Genomic DNA, 18,919 nt, shown 5'->3' with positions numbered 1-18,919 from the left:
TTTTTGGGGAGAGTTCATGTGGGATTTGTTTTAATACTTTAATTTTTGCCAGTGAAGTTATCTGGTCTTAGACTTCTCTTTTTTTAATTTCTAACTCAGTCTCTTGTTATAGGTCTGTTCAGATTTTCTATTTCTCTTTTGGTCACTTTGGGTAGTTTTTGCCTTTTCTATAAATTTGTCCATTTTTTATAGGTTATCTAATTTGTTGGCATAAAATTGTTCATATTATTCCCTTTTAATCACTGTAATTCTTTAAGGTCAGTAGTGGTGGTCCCCTCCTTTTATTCCTGATTTTAGTGATTTGAGTCATCTTTTTTTCTGAAGAAAAAGGTATTTTTACTGAAGAAAAAACTTCAGTATAGCTAGAAGTTTATCAATTTTGTTAATCTTTTCAAATAAGCAACCTTGGTTTCCTTGAATTTTCTCTATTGTTTTTTTGTTCTGTTTCTGTGCTAGTCTTTTTAACCTCCTTTTTTCTGGTTTCTTTGATTTACTTTGCCCTTTTTCTAGTTTATTATGATAGAAGGTGACATTATTGATTTGAGATCATCTCTTTTAATTTAGACATTTGCAACTGTAAATTTCTCTATAAGCAGTGCTTTAGCTTCATCCCTTAAGTTGTGATATGTTTCACTTGCCTTTTTATAGTCAATCCCCTCTTCCATCAGTCAGTAATTGATCTGACTTATATCACCATAGCTTAATTTTGCCTGTTCAAGAATTTCAGATTAATGGAGTGATACAGTATGCATTCTTTTGTATTTGGCTTTTTTTGTTCAGTGTAATTTTTTTGAGATTCCTCTGTGTTGTTGCATTATTGCTATTCTTTCCTTTTTATTGTTGAGATGTATTTCATACTTATCTGTTCCCCTGAGATCAGCATGTGGATTATTTTCAGTTTGGGGCTGTTATTAATAAAGCTGCCGTGAACATTCTTCTACAGTTCTTTTTGTGGATGTGTGCTTTCATTTTGGGGGATACCTAAGGAGTGAATTTGCTGGGTTGCATTGGACAGTGTATGTTTTACTTGAAAGGAAACTGTTAGATTGTTTTCCTAAGTCGTTGTACCATTTTATACTCCTGCCAGTCATGTATGTGAATTGTTCCCCTTTTCCTATAACACTTGTTATTTTCAGGCTTTTAAATTTTGGCCATGAAAGCATTTATTACCAATTCTACTCATTAAACATCCTTTTCAAAGGATCCTTTTGAATTATATCACATAAATTTTAATCTAGTGTTCATACAGTCAACAGTTTTATGTATGGCTTAATAACTTAATGTGTGGTTCTGCATATATAAAACTTATACAATTGACTGTCAGTTGGGAATTTGATTAGATTCTGTTTTACTGTTCTCCAGCAGTAAAAGATGTAAATTGACGTTATCTCTATATGTTGTTTTTCTCTGCTTCTTTGTGCAAGGGGCAGAAGATGTCTATTTGCTCTCTAACTCCTAAATTACAAGTCTTTTGGTTCCAGCTTAGGGGCTGTTTTTCAGTCCTAATCCCATATTCCTGGAAGAGAGAATCTTAGAGGCTTGCCTAGGTTGGTGAACACACCTGTCCATCATCTGTGGCCACAGGAGCGTGTTCACACAGTACAAATGTGTTTGCTGAGGACAGGCTTTTCTATGAGACTGGAGGATAATTTTACAGGGTAGGTATTGAGTAGACATCCCCGAGAGGTAGTGACTACGTTTGGTTAATAATATTCTTTGGATTATGTCCTGTCTGTGTCAGTATTAGGATAGTTATCATTATACAGCTCTTTCCCCCCCCCCCACCATTTTGTTATTTGAGCTTTCCAGTTTAGATTCTGGATATGAAATTACACTTCAGAGTTGAAAGAGGTCATCTAAGAAATACTATACATGTAGCAGTTTATGGGTTCTTTATCATTTTCCTGGGCTGTACTGCATTTGGTCTTCAGAACAGCTAGTGCCACACAGCTCGTGCTGGCAGAGCCAGGCATGGACTGTAACTTGCTTGACTTCATATTCTTTCAGTTTACTTTCTATTGGAGCTCCATGGTTGCTGTAAATAAATTGGAGTGTGTACCAAGATCTCTAATAGGTTTGCTATCATCATCTGCTCTATTGGAAAACAATAGGTCCCTGTTACTATTGTGAGATTGTTCATTTGAAGTTATTGATCTTTATAAAATCAGATACTTTGTAAAAACTGGGTTATCAAATGGCATTGACTTGATATACTTTAAGCCAAGAGGTTTATTTTTAATTTTGAACCTTTGAAAGGGCAAATGTGCCTGGTTTTTCTTTGTATCCTGTTAATATTCAGTAGAATTAATGGAGCCTTGAGAAAAATGGCCTAATGCTTCCCCTGCCTTTTCCTCCTGTAAATTTTATTGGAAGACTACTGGTTGCTTTCTTAAAATGTTGCTATTGTACCAATTGCAAAGCAATTGATAGATAAAAGGTACCATATAAATACTAAGGAATATATATGTGTTAATTTTTAGAAATGTCATGGCCTATTTAAATATGGGCTCCAGATTCCTAAAAGAGATTTGCTGATTTAGTATTTAGGTTTTTATTTTTCAGTCTAAAACACTTAAAGTAATTGCTGTGATTCCCCATAGTTTAACAGAGTTTTGTAGCATTTTGTTTGGTACTGCACAGGTCTTAAAAATAGTACTTTAACTGCTTTCTTTAAAGCAGTCTCTCAATGTTTCTATTTTAAAAACAATACCCCCAAACATGTTGCTCCTCAATCTTGTTGAAGGGGGAAAAGGAGCATGTGTAAAAATTCATCCTTTTAAACGATGCCTACATTTTGTCAAGAACTAGATCGGGAAGGTACTGGGAATGATAGGCTGAGAGAACTGACTGAAAAGAGGGCAGCATTGACCTGCTTTTCAGCCCTCTCAGAATTGTTGACCTTTATACTTAGACAAGAAAGTAGCTTTACAAGATGTGGGGTTAAGTTCCCACGAGGTATGATTTTGGGAATTCATTTCACAAAAGTTTGATTTATCTGAAGTTTTTGTCTTGTGTTCATCAGGATGGAGAGCAAGAGCAGATCCCTGAGCTGCCAGATCCAAGCTTGGAAATGGGCATTTTGCCCAGAGAGATCCGAAAACTGGTAGAGCGGAGAAGACAAGTAAAACAGCTAATGAAACAGCAAGATTTAAATCCAGACCTTCATCTTCAGGTATATCTTTCCACTCAGCAACCTCTGAGTGACAGTCTCACCTTTGAAAATTTGATTATCTAGGAGTGATTTAAACATGTTGCTGTGGACAAAGGCATGTGCTAACTTTAAGTTGGTGGGTTGGAAACCACTCAGAAACATCTGATGCCTCAAAATACAAGGCACCTCTGTCTGCAAAGATGTATCTGAGCAAGTGCCTTTTGACCTTCTGCGAGTTTTGGAATCTGTTTACTTGCTTCTGGGAGGTCAGGGAATCATGGCTTTGGGAGGATGGGTTGACTGTGTTCAGAGTTCTTTTCTCCAAGGACATTGAGGGTTTCTTATTGGTGAGTTAGAAAACATCTAATGAAATGTTTATGCACCTGCAAATATTGTTGTCTGTCTTTTGTCCTCGTGTGGCCTACAGTATGACATTCGACAGAAGGCTTTGAAGCTCACGGCAAACAGTATGTACGGCTGCCTGGGATTCTCCTACAGCAGATTTTACGCCAAACCCCTGGCTGCTTTGGTGACATACAAAGGAAGAGAGGTAAATGGTATAACATTGCCATATCTAAAATGAAAGTATTTTAAACTATACATATTACAGAGTGGGAGAGCCAAAAAGTTTGCCTCCTAGTAATATAGCTTCAGATATCCCTTTCTTAGGACAAATTTGAGAGAGAGATGCTTTTAAGTAAGGATTCATTCATTAATCCATTTTGTGTGTGTATGTAATTATTGAGCATCTGCTGTATGCCAGGGATTGTTCGAGGTACCAGGGATAGAGTGTTAAGCAAGACATAAAAAGTCCCTGTGTTGTGAGGCTCATATCTACCTAGGGCAAAGGGTGTAGAAAGGGCTTAGGGTGGAGAGAAGGTCATTTGGGAAATCGGACTTTAAATACATGAATAAGCAAATATAAAAAATAAGAGAATATGATAGAAGTAATGCTATGCAGATAATTAAAACAGAGTGGTAGGTTGAACACGGTTAAGGTGGCTGGCTGGCTTAGCTTGGTCAAGGAAGGGTTCTTTAGGAGGCAACATGAATGAAGCCTGTGATGTAAGGAAGCTAGTTTTCTTGTGGATATATTAGGTTGGAGTGTGAGGGAAAGGAAGAAGTCAAGGAGGATGTCTCCATTTTTGTCTTTTAGCTGGTTAGCTAGTGAAACCATTTATTAAGAAGGGGAAATCTGGGAGAGAAGTTCTGTCTTGGATATGTTACCTTTGAGGGTTGTAATAGATCTGTAGGCATTTTAAGTAGGCAGCTGGATGTACAAATTCCTAATTGCACAAACATCATCAGAACTGGAATTACAGATTTAGAGTAACTGGTTTTAGAAAGATGGGCTACATACCAAACAGATTGGAGGTGCTATCCCTCTGTAAACACTAAAAGCTTCATCTGCTTTAGGACCATGTGCATGGATTTTCCTTAGTTTGTAAGAGAATAGTTATATTAGATATTAAATTCCATTTAGCTCTAGTAAAATACTGATTGCTATCAGTGGATTTAAGACTACTCGGTCTTAAGGAGGTAGTGGTTATAGGCAGAATACTCATACTGGGGACCTGGAGTCAGAATTCTCTATAGATCGGCTCATTACAGCTTACAGGCCCAATCCAGCCTGCCATCTGTTTTTATAAATAAAGTTTTATTGGCACATAGTCACGCATTCATTGAAGTATTGTCTGTAGGTACGTTTGCAGTACAGTGAAAGAGTTGAGTAGTCAAGATGGAAATTTGAATGACCTGCAAAGCCTAAAATATTTATATCTGGCTCTTTTAAAAAAAAGGTGACCCCTGTTTAGAATCTAGATTCAGTTCAGTTCAGTTCAGTCGCTCAGTCGTGTCTGACTCTTTGTGACCCCATGAACTGCAGCATGCCAGGCCTCCCTGTCCATCTGCTGGAGTCCCCCCAAACTCATGTCCATTGAGTTGGTGATGCGATTCCATCCAACCATCTCATCCTCTGTCGTCCCCTTCTTCTCCTGCTCTCAATCTTTCCCAGCATCAGGGTTTTTTCAAATGAGTCAGCTCTTCACATCAGGTGGCCAAAGCATTGCAGTTTCAGCTTCAACATCAGTCCTTCCAATGAACACCCAGGACTGATCTCCTTTAGGATGGACTGGTTGGATCTCCTTGCAGTCCAAGGGACTCTCAAGAGTCTTCTCCAACACCATAGTTCAAAAGCATCAATTCTTTGGTGATCAGCTTTCTTTATAGTCCAACTCTCACATCCATGCATGACTACTGGAAAAACCATAGCCTTGACTAGATGGACCTTTGTTTGCAAATTAATGTTTCTGCTTTTCAATATGCTATCTAGGTTGGTGATACCTTTCCTTCCAAGGAGTAAGCGTCTTTTTTTTTTTCATTATTATGCCATGTTATTCTTTTTTTAATATAAATTTATTTATTTTAATTGGAAGCTAATTAATTTCATGGCTGCAGTCATCATCTGCAGTGATTTTGGAGCCCCCCAAAAATAAAGTCTGACACTGTTTCCACTGTTTCCCCATCTATTTCCAATGAAGTGATGGGACCGGATGCCATGATCTTAGTTTTCTGAATGTTGAGCTTTAAGCCAACTTTTTCACTCTCCTCTTTCACTTTCATCAAGAGGCTCTTTAGTTCTTCACTTTCTGCGATAAGGGTGGTGTCATCTGCATATCTGAGGTTATTGATATTTCCCCCAGCAATCTTGATTCCAGCTTGTGTTTCTTCCAGCCCAGAGTTTCTCATGATGTACTCTGCAGATAAATTAAATAAGCAGGGTGACAATATACAGCCTTGACGTACTCCTTTTCCTATTTGGAACCAGTCTGTTGTTCCATGTCCAGTTCTAACTGTTGCTTCCTGACCTGCATACAGGTTTTTCAGGAGGCAGGTCAGGTGGTCTGGGGTATTCCCATCTCCTTTAGAATCTTCCACAGTTTATTGTGATCCACACAGTCAAAGGCTTTGGCATAGTCAATAAAGCAGAAATAGATGTTTTTCTGAAACTCTCTTGCTTTTTTGATGATCCAGCGCAGCAGCGCATGTTGGCAATTTTATCTCCGGTTCTTCTGCCTTTTCTAAAACCAGCTTGAACATCTGGAAGTTCACAGTTCGTGTTTTGCTGAAGCCTGGCTTGGAGAATTTTGAGCATTACTTTACTAGCGTGTGAGATGAGTGCAATTGTGCGGTAGTTTGAGCATTCTTTGGCATTGCCTTTTTTTGGGATTAGAATGAAAACTGACCTTTTCCAGTCCTGTGGCCACTGCTGAGTTTTCCAAATTTGCTGACTAATTGAGTGCAGCACTTTCCCAGCATCATCTTTTAGGATTTGAAATAGCTCAACTGGAATTCCATCACGTCCAGTAGCTTTGTTCGTAGTGATACTTCCTAAGGCCCACTTGACTTCACATTCCAGGATGTCTGGCTGTAGGTGAGTGTGAGTGATCACACCATTGTGATTGTCTGGGTTGTGAAGAAGCTAGACTAGACGTGTGTAATAGCACTTTGAGATGATGAATACGTTCTCCATCTGCAGTATTGAGTGTAGTAGGTGCTGGCCACAAATGCCTAGTGAGTGCTTGATAGCTGGCTACTGTCAGCCAGCTGAGGAAGTAGAGTTTGAGTTTTATATAATTATAATTAGAATTATCCTCAAATATCCATACAGCTAGTGAACTGCTGTATTGGATGGTGTAGATCTCACTGGCATGAAATGAACAGGACGTTGAGAGCTGCTCTTCTGTTGGGATCCCAGTCTCAAAGACTCTCCTGAGGGCACAGTGAGGGAGGGCAAGACATGTATTGGACACCAGCATAATGTGAGACAGTTTCAGATGCATTCTTCAGTAAGATCTCATAAGAGTCAGTTGACAGAGGTAATTGTGTTCCCATTTTGCTGATAAGAAAGCTAATAAACTCAGAGGTAAAGTGTAGCAAGTGACTTATTTGAATGGGAATCCAGATCTTCCTGACTTGAAAGCTCTTGCTGCATGAAGGTTGTGTGCTTGCTCTGTCTCACGATGGCTTTCCTGACTGCTGCTTTGTATTCTACCACTTATTCCTAGAAGAACGCCTTTTTCAATACTCATCTCAAGACACAAGCCTTTTTTCCTTGAGAAGATATAGGTGTTTTAGGGGGTTATTGAAATGAAGGAAGGATGTCTTCATTTTCTTAGGCTAAGTTTACTTTAAAATTATTTAAATTTTATTTCTGTGTATGTATCCAGTGGCTTCTGATAGAATACCATCTTATTTTTGTATTAGGAAATGCACTCACTATGCCCCAACTGGGTGATAATACATGGGTTGACTATTGAGATTGGATCAGGGTTACTCTTAAGTTTCTCACGAGAGGCAATAGTTGACAATTTACTCCCTTGGAGAGTGCCTCTTGCTGTTGGGAAATCCCTGTTGTTACATTTCCTGCATTGGCTCAGAAATCCACAAGCTTAAAAGGGCACTGTTGATAATGATAAGCCCCAAATTTGTCCAATGATCTCCCCCACTCCCCTAATCCATTGTACTTTAAGGGCAGCATTTTTGTTTAGCTCAATTTTTAATAGGGAATTGAAACTCAATTTTTATTTTTCTATTATATAAAATGGAAGTGTAACAAATCTTACTAAGTATTTTGTTTAAAAAAACCCTACTCTCCCCACCAAAAAAATAATTTTAGATAAATCTAGAAATAATCATGTGTGGTTTAAATTCTTGGTTTCTGCTTTCCCCTTGTCTCTTTCCCCTTTGCTTTTTCCCACAAGTAAAAAATACAGCAACTGTGGGAAATGGGCCTTTAAAGTAATGTGAGGTTGATGAGAAATAATAATTACACAGTTGCTTCCTGGAAATCTTACTTGAGAAGATTCAAAGCCACATACAGAAATTATTTCCTATAATAAAATTGATTGTAATGTATTGGTGATAATTATTAGCACTGGCGGATGGAAGTATTTTATGTGATAATCTGTCTGTAGGTTTACTGTTATTTTCCATATTTTAGGTCTTTGTGAATTAAGAATCTTTTGATTATTGAAGAGGTAGGAGGAATGAAGTGTAAAAAGAGAGTCAGTTTGTTGAATTTTGGAATATTTCTGTGACTTATCAAACTTGTTTTTGTATCAAGAGTAGACCAAATAATACAGTAACCTGAAATATAGTAATACAGTAACCTGAAAATCCTAGAAGTTGATTGCTTTTAAAATCCTTGTAGGATAAATTAGATTAAGGTTCAAGTAGAAATTAATGAGAAGGAAACCTGGTAGTATGTCACCAGAAAAGACTGTAACATTTCATGTTTGAATATGGATTAATACACAATCTGGGGAGGCCTTAAGCCCCCCTCCCCCATTTTATTTTTAAGTCTATTTTGTGTGTGCTCAGTTTGTTGGAATCATGCAGGTTTGGCTCTGGTGACCTAATAATTTCTGTAATCAAATGTATTATGGCTGCTAGAGTACTCAGAGTAATTACTAATTGTACTTTTAAAAACAGGTTTATAATAAAAATGCTAATAGTTATGTCAAATGGACATCAATATTGTCTTTTCCCAGGTGTGATCTTTCACACTTAAACTCTTCTATGATTTTTAATTGCTCGGCAGTAGAGGAATTAGTTAATGGTGAAGGAATTGTATGAGGGACCTCATAGTGTGCAGGTTATTTAAAAATAATGAATTCAGTGTTTCCAGAGAAGTAATATGGAAAGCTAGTTGATAGATATCCAGAAGTGAATCTACAGAAATACCATCTATATTTGTGTTTGTTCTCAGTGTATTTGTAGAGACATAAAAAAGATAGTGGGTAAGTTGATAGCACTAAGTGGACGTATATTTTAAACCACAGAGGAAACAAGACTAGGTAGTCAAGTGACTGGTGTGGTAATTGAAGTGGTTGTTCACTAGATGGCGATAGACACCCTGAGATCATTAATCAATTAAGGCTTTATACTGTGAACAATAGTGAAGGCCATTTAGTGACACAAATCTGTCCAGGTTTTTCACTTTTATTAATTTGGAACTATTAAAGGACCAAAGGATTGTAATAGTCTATTTAGTGTTTAAAATAATGATGGTCTTTGAATAATAAGTTTTGTTGATTGGATCAATCATATAACGTATCATAGCAAGCTAATTCTTCTATCAAAGAGCAAAATTCACACTTCTGGTCATGGGTTTACAATACATAACTCCCTTGGTCACAGTATTAGGCTAATTAATCTAAAGAGAATTGAAATGATTTTGACGTGTAATTTTGCCTCTTTGAATTTGTTGGGGTTTTTTTGAGGGATTTTTAACTTACTCTGTACTTATAAACATACTCATTGCATAATTCTTAGTGTAATGGTAATATTTGTCTTTATAGAATAATTAGTACTTGTTGACGTTGGTATTGTTTTATTTCTGCACTCTGTTATTTCTGTGCCCTTGAGAAAATGATTTTTGGTCTGGATTTCTGATTGCATTTTAAAGTGAATGTGTGCTCTAATGTTTGGGTATAGAGCCCGTGCATTTTCATTTTCTCACCCAGTAGGCTAAAATGAGTCTTTGCCAGCCTGCTTGCCAACCAGTTGTAGACTGCCTAGCTTTTAGTCGTGTTTGGAGCCGAAATTTGGGCATTTGAAAATGTGTCCAAATCATTGCAGGAAAACACTACAGTCTGGGCAAGCTTTCCTGGGAGTCTCTTGGCCATGTGCTAGTGCCTGTCAAGAGCCCTTCAAAATGGCCCTGGGATGGAGGGCTGGCTGTAGCCTTTGTTGATTTCAGTGGCAAAAGAGAATGAGTGAATAGGCAGAATCTCATAATTAAGTGCTGAAGGAGACTTTCTGATTTATCTGCAAATAAGCAAAAGTCTCACATTTCCAATCTCTTTTCTTTAAAAAGCCTAGTTTTAACAAATTAAATGCAGTAAGATATTGTAGAGACAACTAAAGACCCTTTCCTCCATACCCTCTCTCATTTGTTTCTTCTTTTGAGGTACCTGCTTTCTCAGGTTGTGTCCTTTTTGCCCAGGGTTTTTTGCTTTCACAACAGATAACGTGTACCTATATATGTGGTACCCTAGAAGTTTTTACCATTTATGTGTCATGCTATACATGTGTTTTTGCAGTTTGCCAAAAACAGCAGGAGAAAGTACCTATTCTGTACACCAGTTTTTAAGCTGGTCCACGTTGATACAGTTTCAGACTTGGTTTATTCATGTTCAGTTCAGTTCAGTTGCTCAGTCGTGTCCGACTCTTTGTGACCCCATGAATCGCAGCACGCCAGGCCTCCCTGTCGATCACCAACTCCCGGAGTTCACTCAGACTCACGTCCATCGAGTCCGTGATGCCATCCAGCCATCTCATCCTCTGTCGTCCCCTTCTCCTCCTGCCCCCAATCCCTCCCAGCATCAGAGTCTTTTCCAATGAGTCCACTCTTCACATGAGGTGGCCAAAGTACTGGAGTTTCAGCTTCAGCATCATTCCCTCCAAAGAAATCCTAGGGCTGATCTCCTTCAGAATGGACTGGTTAAATCTCCTTGCTACTTATTGTGTAATATTTCAGTGAATAAATATAGCACAGGATATTTTTTATTCTCCAGTTGTCCATGTTTTTAAGTTTAATTCTTTGCTACTGCAAATAGTGGTATAGTAGACAGTGCCACCTGTGTGAGAGTTTCTCTAGGGTATTATTAGGAGTGGAGTTTGCACAGCCACAAGCAGTATATGAAATTTTATTAGTGTGAACAGTCATTTAATTTATCATGGCAAGCTAATTCTTTCAGAAAGTTAAATTCATCGTATTTATGGCCATGGGGCTATGATACATGACTTCTTCAGTCACAGAATTAGAGGTTAATTTAAAAATTGTTGTTTTGTTGTTTAGTTGCTAAGTTGTGTCCAACTCTTTGCAGCAAAATGGACTATAGCCCCCCCAGGCTCTTCTGTCCATGGGTTTTCCAGGCAAGAATACTGGAGTGGGTTGCCATTTCCTTCTCCAGGGGATCTTCCTCACCCAGGGGTTGAACCCTATCTCCTACATTGACAGGCAGATTCTTTACACTTGGCCACCAGGGAAGCCCAGTTTAAAAATAGTTGGGAATAATTTTGCTATTCAGTTTTACCTTTTTGAATTTGTTATTTTTCTGTTGAGGGGTCTTAAACTTCTTATGTACTTGTAAACTTAATTGTTGCATAATTCTTAGTGTTCCACATCTTTGCTACCACTAGTTATTATCAGAATTAAAATTTTTGCCAGTCTTATGAGTGTGAAGTGATAGCTCATTGTGATTTTAATTTACATTTCCTCAATATTAAGGCTAGCATCCTTTCATGTGTTTTAACTCTTTAAGTTTTCTTTTTTCAGTGTGATTTGCTTGTGCATGTATGTCTTGTTTCACTGGATTGTATGTCTCTAAGTATTCTTAGGTCAAAAGCTAATTCTTGTTTGGTCAGTTTTGTTACAAATACCTTTTAGTCTGTGATTTATTCTTTAACTGTATTTGTTGTCTTTTCTTGTGCAGAAGTTTTAAAAACTTATTGTCACATATTTGATTTTTCCCCCCTTGTACACTGTTTGCTTTTTTCTATGAGATCTTTCCTTCCTCCAATGACAGAGACATTCTGTCTTATTTTCTTCTAAAATTTGCAGGCTTTGGCTTTTCTTATTTAGGTGTTAAATCCTTCATGGAATTATTTTTAGGGATTGTGTACAGAAGAGGTCTAAGTGTATTTGTCTTCTTTGCTTCCTGTGGAGTTACTGAACCTGTTCTTCTATTTTGGGGATTGATAACCTATAAATCATGGGTTCACTCCTGTCTGCTGCCTATTTTGTGTAAAGAAAATTTTATTGGGCCACAGCCACACCTACTTGTTATGGCTGCAGTTGTGCTCTGTTAGAATGGCAGAACTGATTAGTGCCCAGAGAGACTGAATGATCTACAAAGCCTAAAATACGTACTTTCTGGGCCTTTACAGAAAAAATTTGTGGACCTCTGATCTATTAATAAAAGAGAGTCATGTGTAACGTTGAAAGTTTGTTTGGGTTTTTCTATGAATGAATTTTTTTGCCAACTCAATAGAAAAGTCACTCTCATTTCTAACAGTAGCAGTCATAGTAGGTTAAAGTGGAGGAAAGTACACTACAAGTAGTAAGAAGGAAGGAAAATAATGTTTTGGACATCTAGAAAACCTGGATTTTGAGGTTTCACTTATTTATATTGTCATATGAGAACTTTTCATAGAAGCAGAGGGAATGTCTATGACTCCTCTCAAGTTGTATGTGACATTGTGTGTGTCGGCATATGTGTGCTTTTCACGGGGAAAGGGTGCATAGCATTTATGAGAGTCTCACAGGACACCGTGATGCAGAAATACTCAAGAACTGCTGAGTCTTGTATTTCATTTCTGCCCTCTACTATAGGTTGAGAGGACACTTTAGTCTTAAAAATATATTTTTTTGTCACATGGCAGTATGAAGAATTTTCTCGCCAGACCAGACTGGTGGAAACTGCGTGGGTGGTAGGAGGGAAGAGTTCTAATTCTGTCTCCAGAGTTTTAATAGCCATCATTAAGACTACTTTTAACTTCAGCTGACCTACTAACATTTTGAATTTTTTTAGTATAAGCAGTTAATTTCTCTTAAGGCTGAAAATGAAGATTTAATATATTTTGGCAGAATATATTTAATGTTAAGGAAAGTAATATCCCTTTTTCAGTGATCACAGATCACTTACCACTTTGAAGTTGTTTACACTGTACAACTCTAAGCCGGGAAAACTTTTTAATTCCCTGTTCATTGTTGTAATTCAGGGATGTTTGGGTTCTAAATTCTTTGCAGTTCTTCATACTGTTCTACCTTGTTAATTCACATCTACTAATTCAAAATTGGTGGTAATTCAGATGGAATGAGTTGAAACTCTTCATAGTACAAATTAATGGTAATTTTAGAGCTAAGGTTCTTTTTATATACTTTCAACTTCTATAGAAGCACCTGTTTTCAGTCAAGCAAGAGGCATCCTAACTGCAGATTATTTATATTGATGAACTTTTACTAAATAACATCTATTTTTGCTTGTCCATTTGTCTGTATCCTTTCTGAAACTGGTGAAAGTATTGTTGGTAAATATACAGCTAAGAAGAGGACATACCTTGGAAATACCCCCATGTAAGACCAGTTCCAATTATGATAAATTAGACATGCAGTAATTTGAGAGAAGTACAGTGACAAAGAATTTCAAATATATAGAATAATTTGTTCTGTATAAATGCAGTATTGCATTTATAGAGACAAGTGGGATACTTTTAGGCCTGGTTTGCATTTATATATTTGGAAACACATAATATTTCTTTCAAGTAGCTAAAACTTTAGACTTTTAAAAATAAATTGAGGAGAGTCTTACCCTTCTCTCTTAATGGTTGGAACCTATCATCTCCAAGATGCCTGAACAATATGTGGCTTTGTGTGCTCTTGGGTTTTCAACGTTGAAAGGGTATGGGTTTAAGGGGACACAAGCGGTTGATGTTAGAGGCAGCTGGGAAGAGGGAACCAAAGTCAAGTCCTGCCTGTGAACTGGCCTGGGTCTTTGTCAAGAAGACCTCCCACCCCTCCCGACACAGTGTACCCTTGGGTGTCAGCAGCAGATAGGTGGTCCTGGGGCTGTGTGGACTGGCCTTTTCCCTCTTCAGAGTCTTCTCAGTTCTAACCTTAAAAGTATCAGGATTTATTTCATTAAGGAATGTGGAATTTCCTTATTCCCAATCAAAATTAGGGCCTTTTTTTTGAAATTTTATTTTGGCTGTGCAGGAGCTTTTCTGTAGTTGCAGGGAGCAGGAGCTTCTCGCTGGTTGCAGGGTGTGGCTTCTCACTGTGGTGGCTTCTCTTGTTCAGAGTATGGGCTCTGGGCGCGCAGGCTTCAGTGTTGCAGTGTATGGGCTCAGCAGCTGTGGCTCCCGGGCCCTAGAGCATAGGCTCAGTAGTTGTGGGGCACAGGCTTAGGTGCTCCTCAGCATGTGAGGTCTTCCCAACCCAGGGGCTGAACCTGCATCTCCTTCACTGGCAGGCAATGCTCTACCAGTGAGCCACGAGGGAAGCCTTGGGGCCTTTTTGAAAACCCCCACGATGGAAGTTTGGCCACTAGATTTCAGGATGGGTCTGTAAAAACTAGTGTGGATACTTAAAATTTTTCTCTTAATTGGCCAAAAAAGAAAAAGAAGCCCGCAGCCTCAGATTGGTGCTGTATCCCAGTCTCCCCTTGCGCTCGCTTTGTTGGGAACCACTATGTCTGTGTTTTGGTGCCCCCAGCACCCAGCCCTGTGCCCCATACAGCGGATGCTAGTGTGCTATGACCCTGGGTTCATGCGAACTTAGAAGTTTCTGCACTTATGGATGACTGGATGTGGAAGAGATGCATTTTTAATATAGGATCTTGATTTTTAAGCCTAATTTGATAAGAACGGCCTGGTTACTCAGAACAAAAAAAAGAATTCTTTGTACATTTTGAGCCACTTTGATTTGAGAAGACAGGGGTGGTATTTTTGCTTCGACGTTTTGCCCATTTAATTCCTGAAACCACAGGGAGGTGGCTGAGGACGAGGAGATAAATATTACTGTCAGACTAACCTTGTGTTGGCACTGCTGGTCTCTGCTCAGGCAGGTTGAGTCTCATTACTCTGACTTGAATCACGGAAACTGAGGCCTGGAAATCTTCCTTTTTTCCCCACCCTCCGCCACAATGAGTGACTTCTTGTTAACCCAAACTCATTCCTCTTTCTACTTACGTGAACATTTTCTATAAACCTGTTTTGGTGTTTGTTTCTTTTTCATGAGCCGCGTGTTATTTGACAGGTGTTCTGCAGTTCCTTGCTTTGGCAGTGAACCAAGATGACAAAGCAGTAATGATTTTGAAAGTGCCATTCCCCCCTTGTTAAGACACAAAAAGGAAAGTGTGAAGTTATTAACCACTATTCACCAGTGGCATAGAAACTGGCGTAAGTTTAATTGTCTGGTCCTGGATAATGCTACTCCTAAGGAAAGGGGAAAATATCATATAATTTTGCTTTTTTTTTCCTCTCACATCCTTCCCCCCACCTCTTCCACAAATTGCAGATATGAATGGATTATAGAGAAAGGATTGTTGTTATTTTAGTTGCTGAGTTGTGTCTGACTCTTTGTAACCCCATGGATTACAGATAGCCTGCCAAGCTTGTCTGTCCATGGGATTCTTCAGGCAAGATTACTGGAGTGGGTTGCCATTTTCTTCTCCAGGGGATCTTCCTGACCCAGGGATCAAACTTGTGTCTCCTGCTTTGCAGATGGATTCTTTACCACTGAGTCACCTGGGAAGCCCAGAGGAAGGATTACTGTGAACCCCAAATACTGATCTTTCCTCCAGCTTTTCCTTTCCTCATCTTCCCAGGTAGTAGATTTATGGGCCATGTGGTCGCACTCCACAACCTTGCAGATTTCCTCAACCCCCAAATGGATCAGCCACCCCAGTGTTTGAGTTTGATGGTGTATAAGATGTCACCACACCATCTCCTGGCTTCAGCCATGCTGGGGACACTTCTTGTTAATTGGAAGAACCTGATTTTGACAGCCCATGCTGTATGTTGGCCTATGTACACTCTTCTCAGCAGTACAGTTAGACCCTTCAAAGATACATCCATCTTAAAAGCAAAACAAGTCAGTTGGATTTATTATGGCTCAGGACTGGTTAACCGAGGGCAGACTAATAGAGTTAGTGCCTTCTGTTGGCATTTCATCACTTCAGTAGGCAAGCATGAGCCTGTGTCAATTTGCCATATCATAAATACGGTGTGAAATTACACTGAGCCGAGTTTGGTAAGTTGTGGGAGTTTTGGAAGGCGGGGAGAAGAGCGGCTTTCTGTATGTGTGTATGTGGTAAGAAGCTGTTTGATTTTAAGCCAGAGATTCCTGAGCCCTGTAGTCATCGCTTTAGAGATTTTGAACCTACTTTGAAATGTAGTGCCAGTGTTGGGTTGTACAGCTGTCCTCGTTTCCTTTTTGTTACGAATTTTTGTGGCTCAGTTGGCTGGTGTCCCCTTTAAACTTGAATGTATTAGATTCTCAGAATTTCAGTTTTTCCTTTGAGAGTTCCCTTCCTCTTTTAAAAAAGCAAAATGAGCTAGAATGTAACTGAAGTGAATCTCTATGTGCATTTTGAAAAGAACAATAAAGCATGAGTGATTTCTAGAAATGATTTATGCCTGGTGTTTGGAATTACTAATTGTTATTTGCAGGTTTGGGTTTAGTTTTTCTATTACCTATTTTTATCGACTTTGTTGTTTTGCATTTAACAGAAGATTGGCTCTTTTGAGGCTAGTGGTGAGAGTTTTGCCTTAGGGCTCAAAGTTGAGTGGGGATGGGAGTAGAGCAGAGATATTAAGTTTCTGTCATAATTTGGAGTGTTAGACACTTGGCTATATTTGTTTCAGGGGCTTTTCGCCCCTGCTAACTTAGCCACAGGCTATATTTTCAGCCCTGTGCAGGAGGAGACTGTGCCTTCCACAGGCAGGGAGGAGGAGGCTTGAGGAGGGGGCACTTGGGGAAAGGAATAAGCTCATGGTCTATTAATAATGTGCATTGTTCTTAAGGCCACATGTAATATTTCTGTGCACCCGCCAATAGGGTAGGGTGTATAGTCTACTCAAGTTGAACTGTGTGGCACGATGCAATGGTTGAATCACGTGAAAAATCTGAATTTCTTCTTTAATGGTGTCCTGACAGGGCAGAAAAAAACGACTTGTTTTCAGAAGATTGGCTTAGAGCAGGTGAATATCTTTAATTCAATTACTGATTCTTGCCTCATAGCCAGAAATTCTTCAAGTAACATTTGCTGAGTGTGTCCCACAGAGGGAAATGGAGACAAATGACATTGCTTGTGACCTGCAGGCTTGAGGCGAAAGCCTTAGGTAATGATTCCAGTAAAACTAGAGCTAGAGCTTGGGACGCCGAACTCGTGATTCCGTAGTAAACAAGAGAAAGGATCTGCCATAGATGCAGACACCACATGAAAAAGCCTGAATGTCTGCTGAAGGAAGCCTGGTCTGGAAACACGGGTGCCAAGCTCACTCACTGTGTGCTTTCTGTGTTTGACTTTGAGTGAGTCCATCCCTGTGAGCCTTTGTCTTCACATGTCAGAGGGTGCTGGTTGACAACATCTGCTGCTGCATACTCCAGTCTCAAAGCATGTTACCTCAGAAAGCCCGTGGACCATGGTCTCCTGTCACAAATGCAGAGGAAGGCGCCAAACCCCCACCCAGTTGGGCCTGGTACTGGTGTGTTGGGGACATGGTGGTAAATCTGAGAGTTCAATGGCCTTATCCTCATGGGATTTTATTCTGGTAGCAGAGAGCCAGTAAGCACATTGTCCAGTGAATAATCATGCTGACCCAGGAGAAATAAGTGCTAAGGCATGGAACGGAAATTTTTGAATGCTGATAGCAAAGGCCCTCTGAAGAATCAAAGCACCCAGAGTGAAGAATCCGAGGTTTCCTGAGCATGTGACACTCAAGCTGAGGTCGGGAACGTGTGTACAGGAGTTAAGCTAAAGGATTAGAGGGGTCAGCATTCTAGGATGAGGGATGACTTGTGCAGAGGTCCCGTGGTGGGTGGAAGCATTATGTCGTCAGGAACTGAGAGAAGGCTGCTGGAGCTGGGCGGAGTGTAGAGGGGAAGAGGGGCGTGATGGGAGGTGAGGTTGGAGAGCAGGACAGGGGCCCCACTGTGCAGGCCTAGCTGGCCATGCTGAACAAGGGTGTTAGCAGGTCCTTTGTGGGATGGAGGGATTGACTCCTGTTTACGTTTGCGATGATCACTCTAGCTGAGCGAGTTAGAAGAGTCTGAGTGGATGAGCCAAACTAGCTAGTTGGCTCTTAATTAAGATATTCCAGGCAAGCGATGGTGGTAGCTTGGCTGGTGTGATGGCACCCAAGATAGGTAGAAGATGCCGACATGATGTGTTAAGAGAAGAAGAACCAGTAAAACCTGGCAGCATCCTGGCTATTGAGCTTAGGATGGAAAAAATACCTAGGTCAACTTCAGGAGAACTCCTGACCTGCTGAGTTGTGCAGGCTGACGGATGGCAAGCCTTTCACTGAGGTGAGGAGTGTTGGGAGATGCCTGTGTTTGGGCCTGGGGGAGGGAAAGATATTGGACATGTTCATTTTGAGGTGGCAGGATATAAATTTGGGGATCATTTGGTGAATTGCGATAAATTTAGCCATGGATGTAGATGGGATTACTTGGGGAGAGGAGAGAGTGGAGAGAAAGGTGGGCATAGGGTTCCTCCCGTCTTTGGGTCCCCAGTGTGGAATGGCCTGGAGGAGGCACCACAGAAGGAGAAAGGCAGGAACACGACGTGTTGTGGGAGCCAGGGAAGAGCATTTCAGGGAGGAGGCGGGTGACTGTCAGAAAGAGACGCTGGTGATAGGCTGGAAAATTTCGGGGAATGGAGGTGATCGTTGATTTCAGTTGGAGATGTTTGAGTGCATCTGTGGCGATGACTAGAATTGCTGTGGGTAGATATCTTTTTTAATTTTTTTTTTTGTAGTTTTAGCTTTTCCCCCCACAAAAATGTAAAAATCGAATTTCATACACTGCAAAAAACTTGTAAACTAAACAAACAGATACGAAAGTGTATTTTCTTCTGAGGAATGTTTCTAATATTTCATAGGCTACTTCAGTGTAGATTACATACAGTGAAACCCTTTGTAAAAAGCCACAACCTTCCTGTGGCCTGCTAACAGGGATGGACCTTGAAGTCAGGA

General features: G+C 39.7%; 1 protein-coding gene across 3 annotated transcripts in view; it reads left to right on the top strand.

Annotated features, from left to right (window-relative positions):
* POLA1 (DNA polymerase alpha 1, catalytic subunit) overlaps positions 1 to 18,919 on the top strand; it is a 290,997-nt gene that overhangs the window by 46,834 nt on the left and 225,244 nt on the right. For all 3 annotated transcript variants that reach the window (XM_068962031.1, XM_068962032.1, XM_068962030.1), the window contains 2 exons: positions 3,023 to 3,172; positions 3,579 to 3,701. In XM_068962031.1, coding sequence (XP_068818132.1) covers positions 3,023 to 3,172; positions 3,579 to 3,701 — 273 coding nt within the window. The remainder of the gene's footprint in view (positions 1 to 3,022; positions 3,173 to 3,578; positions 3,702 to 18,919) is intronic.

The sequence above is a fragment of the Capricornis sumatraensis genome, chromosome X (assembly GCF_032405125.1).
Source record: "Capricornis sumatraensis isolate serow.1 chromosome X, serow.2, whole genome shotgun sequence".
In the NCBI taxonomy this organism is placed as follows: domain Eukaryota; kingdom Metazoa; phylum Chordata; class Mammalia; order Artiodactyla; family Bovidae; genus Capricornis; species Capricornis sumatraensis.
This window is presented reverse-complemented; position numbering and strand designations above follow the sequence as displayed.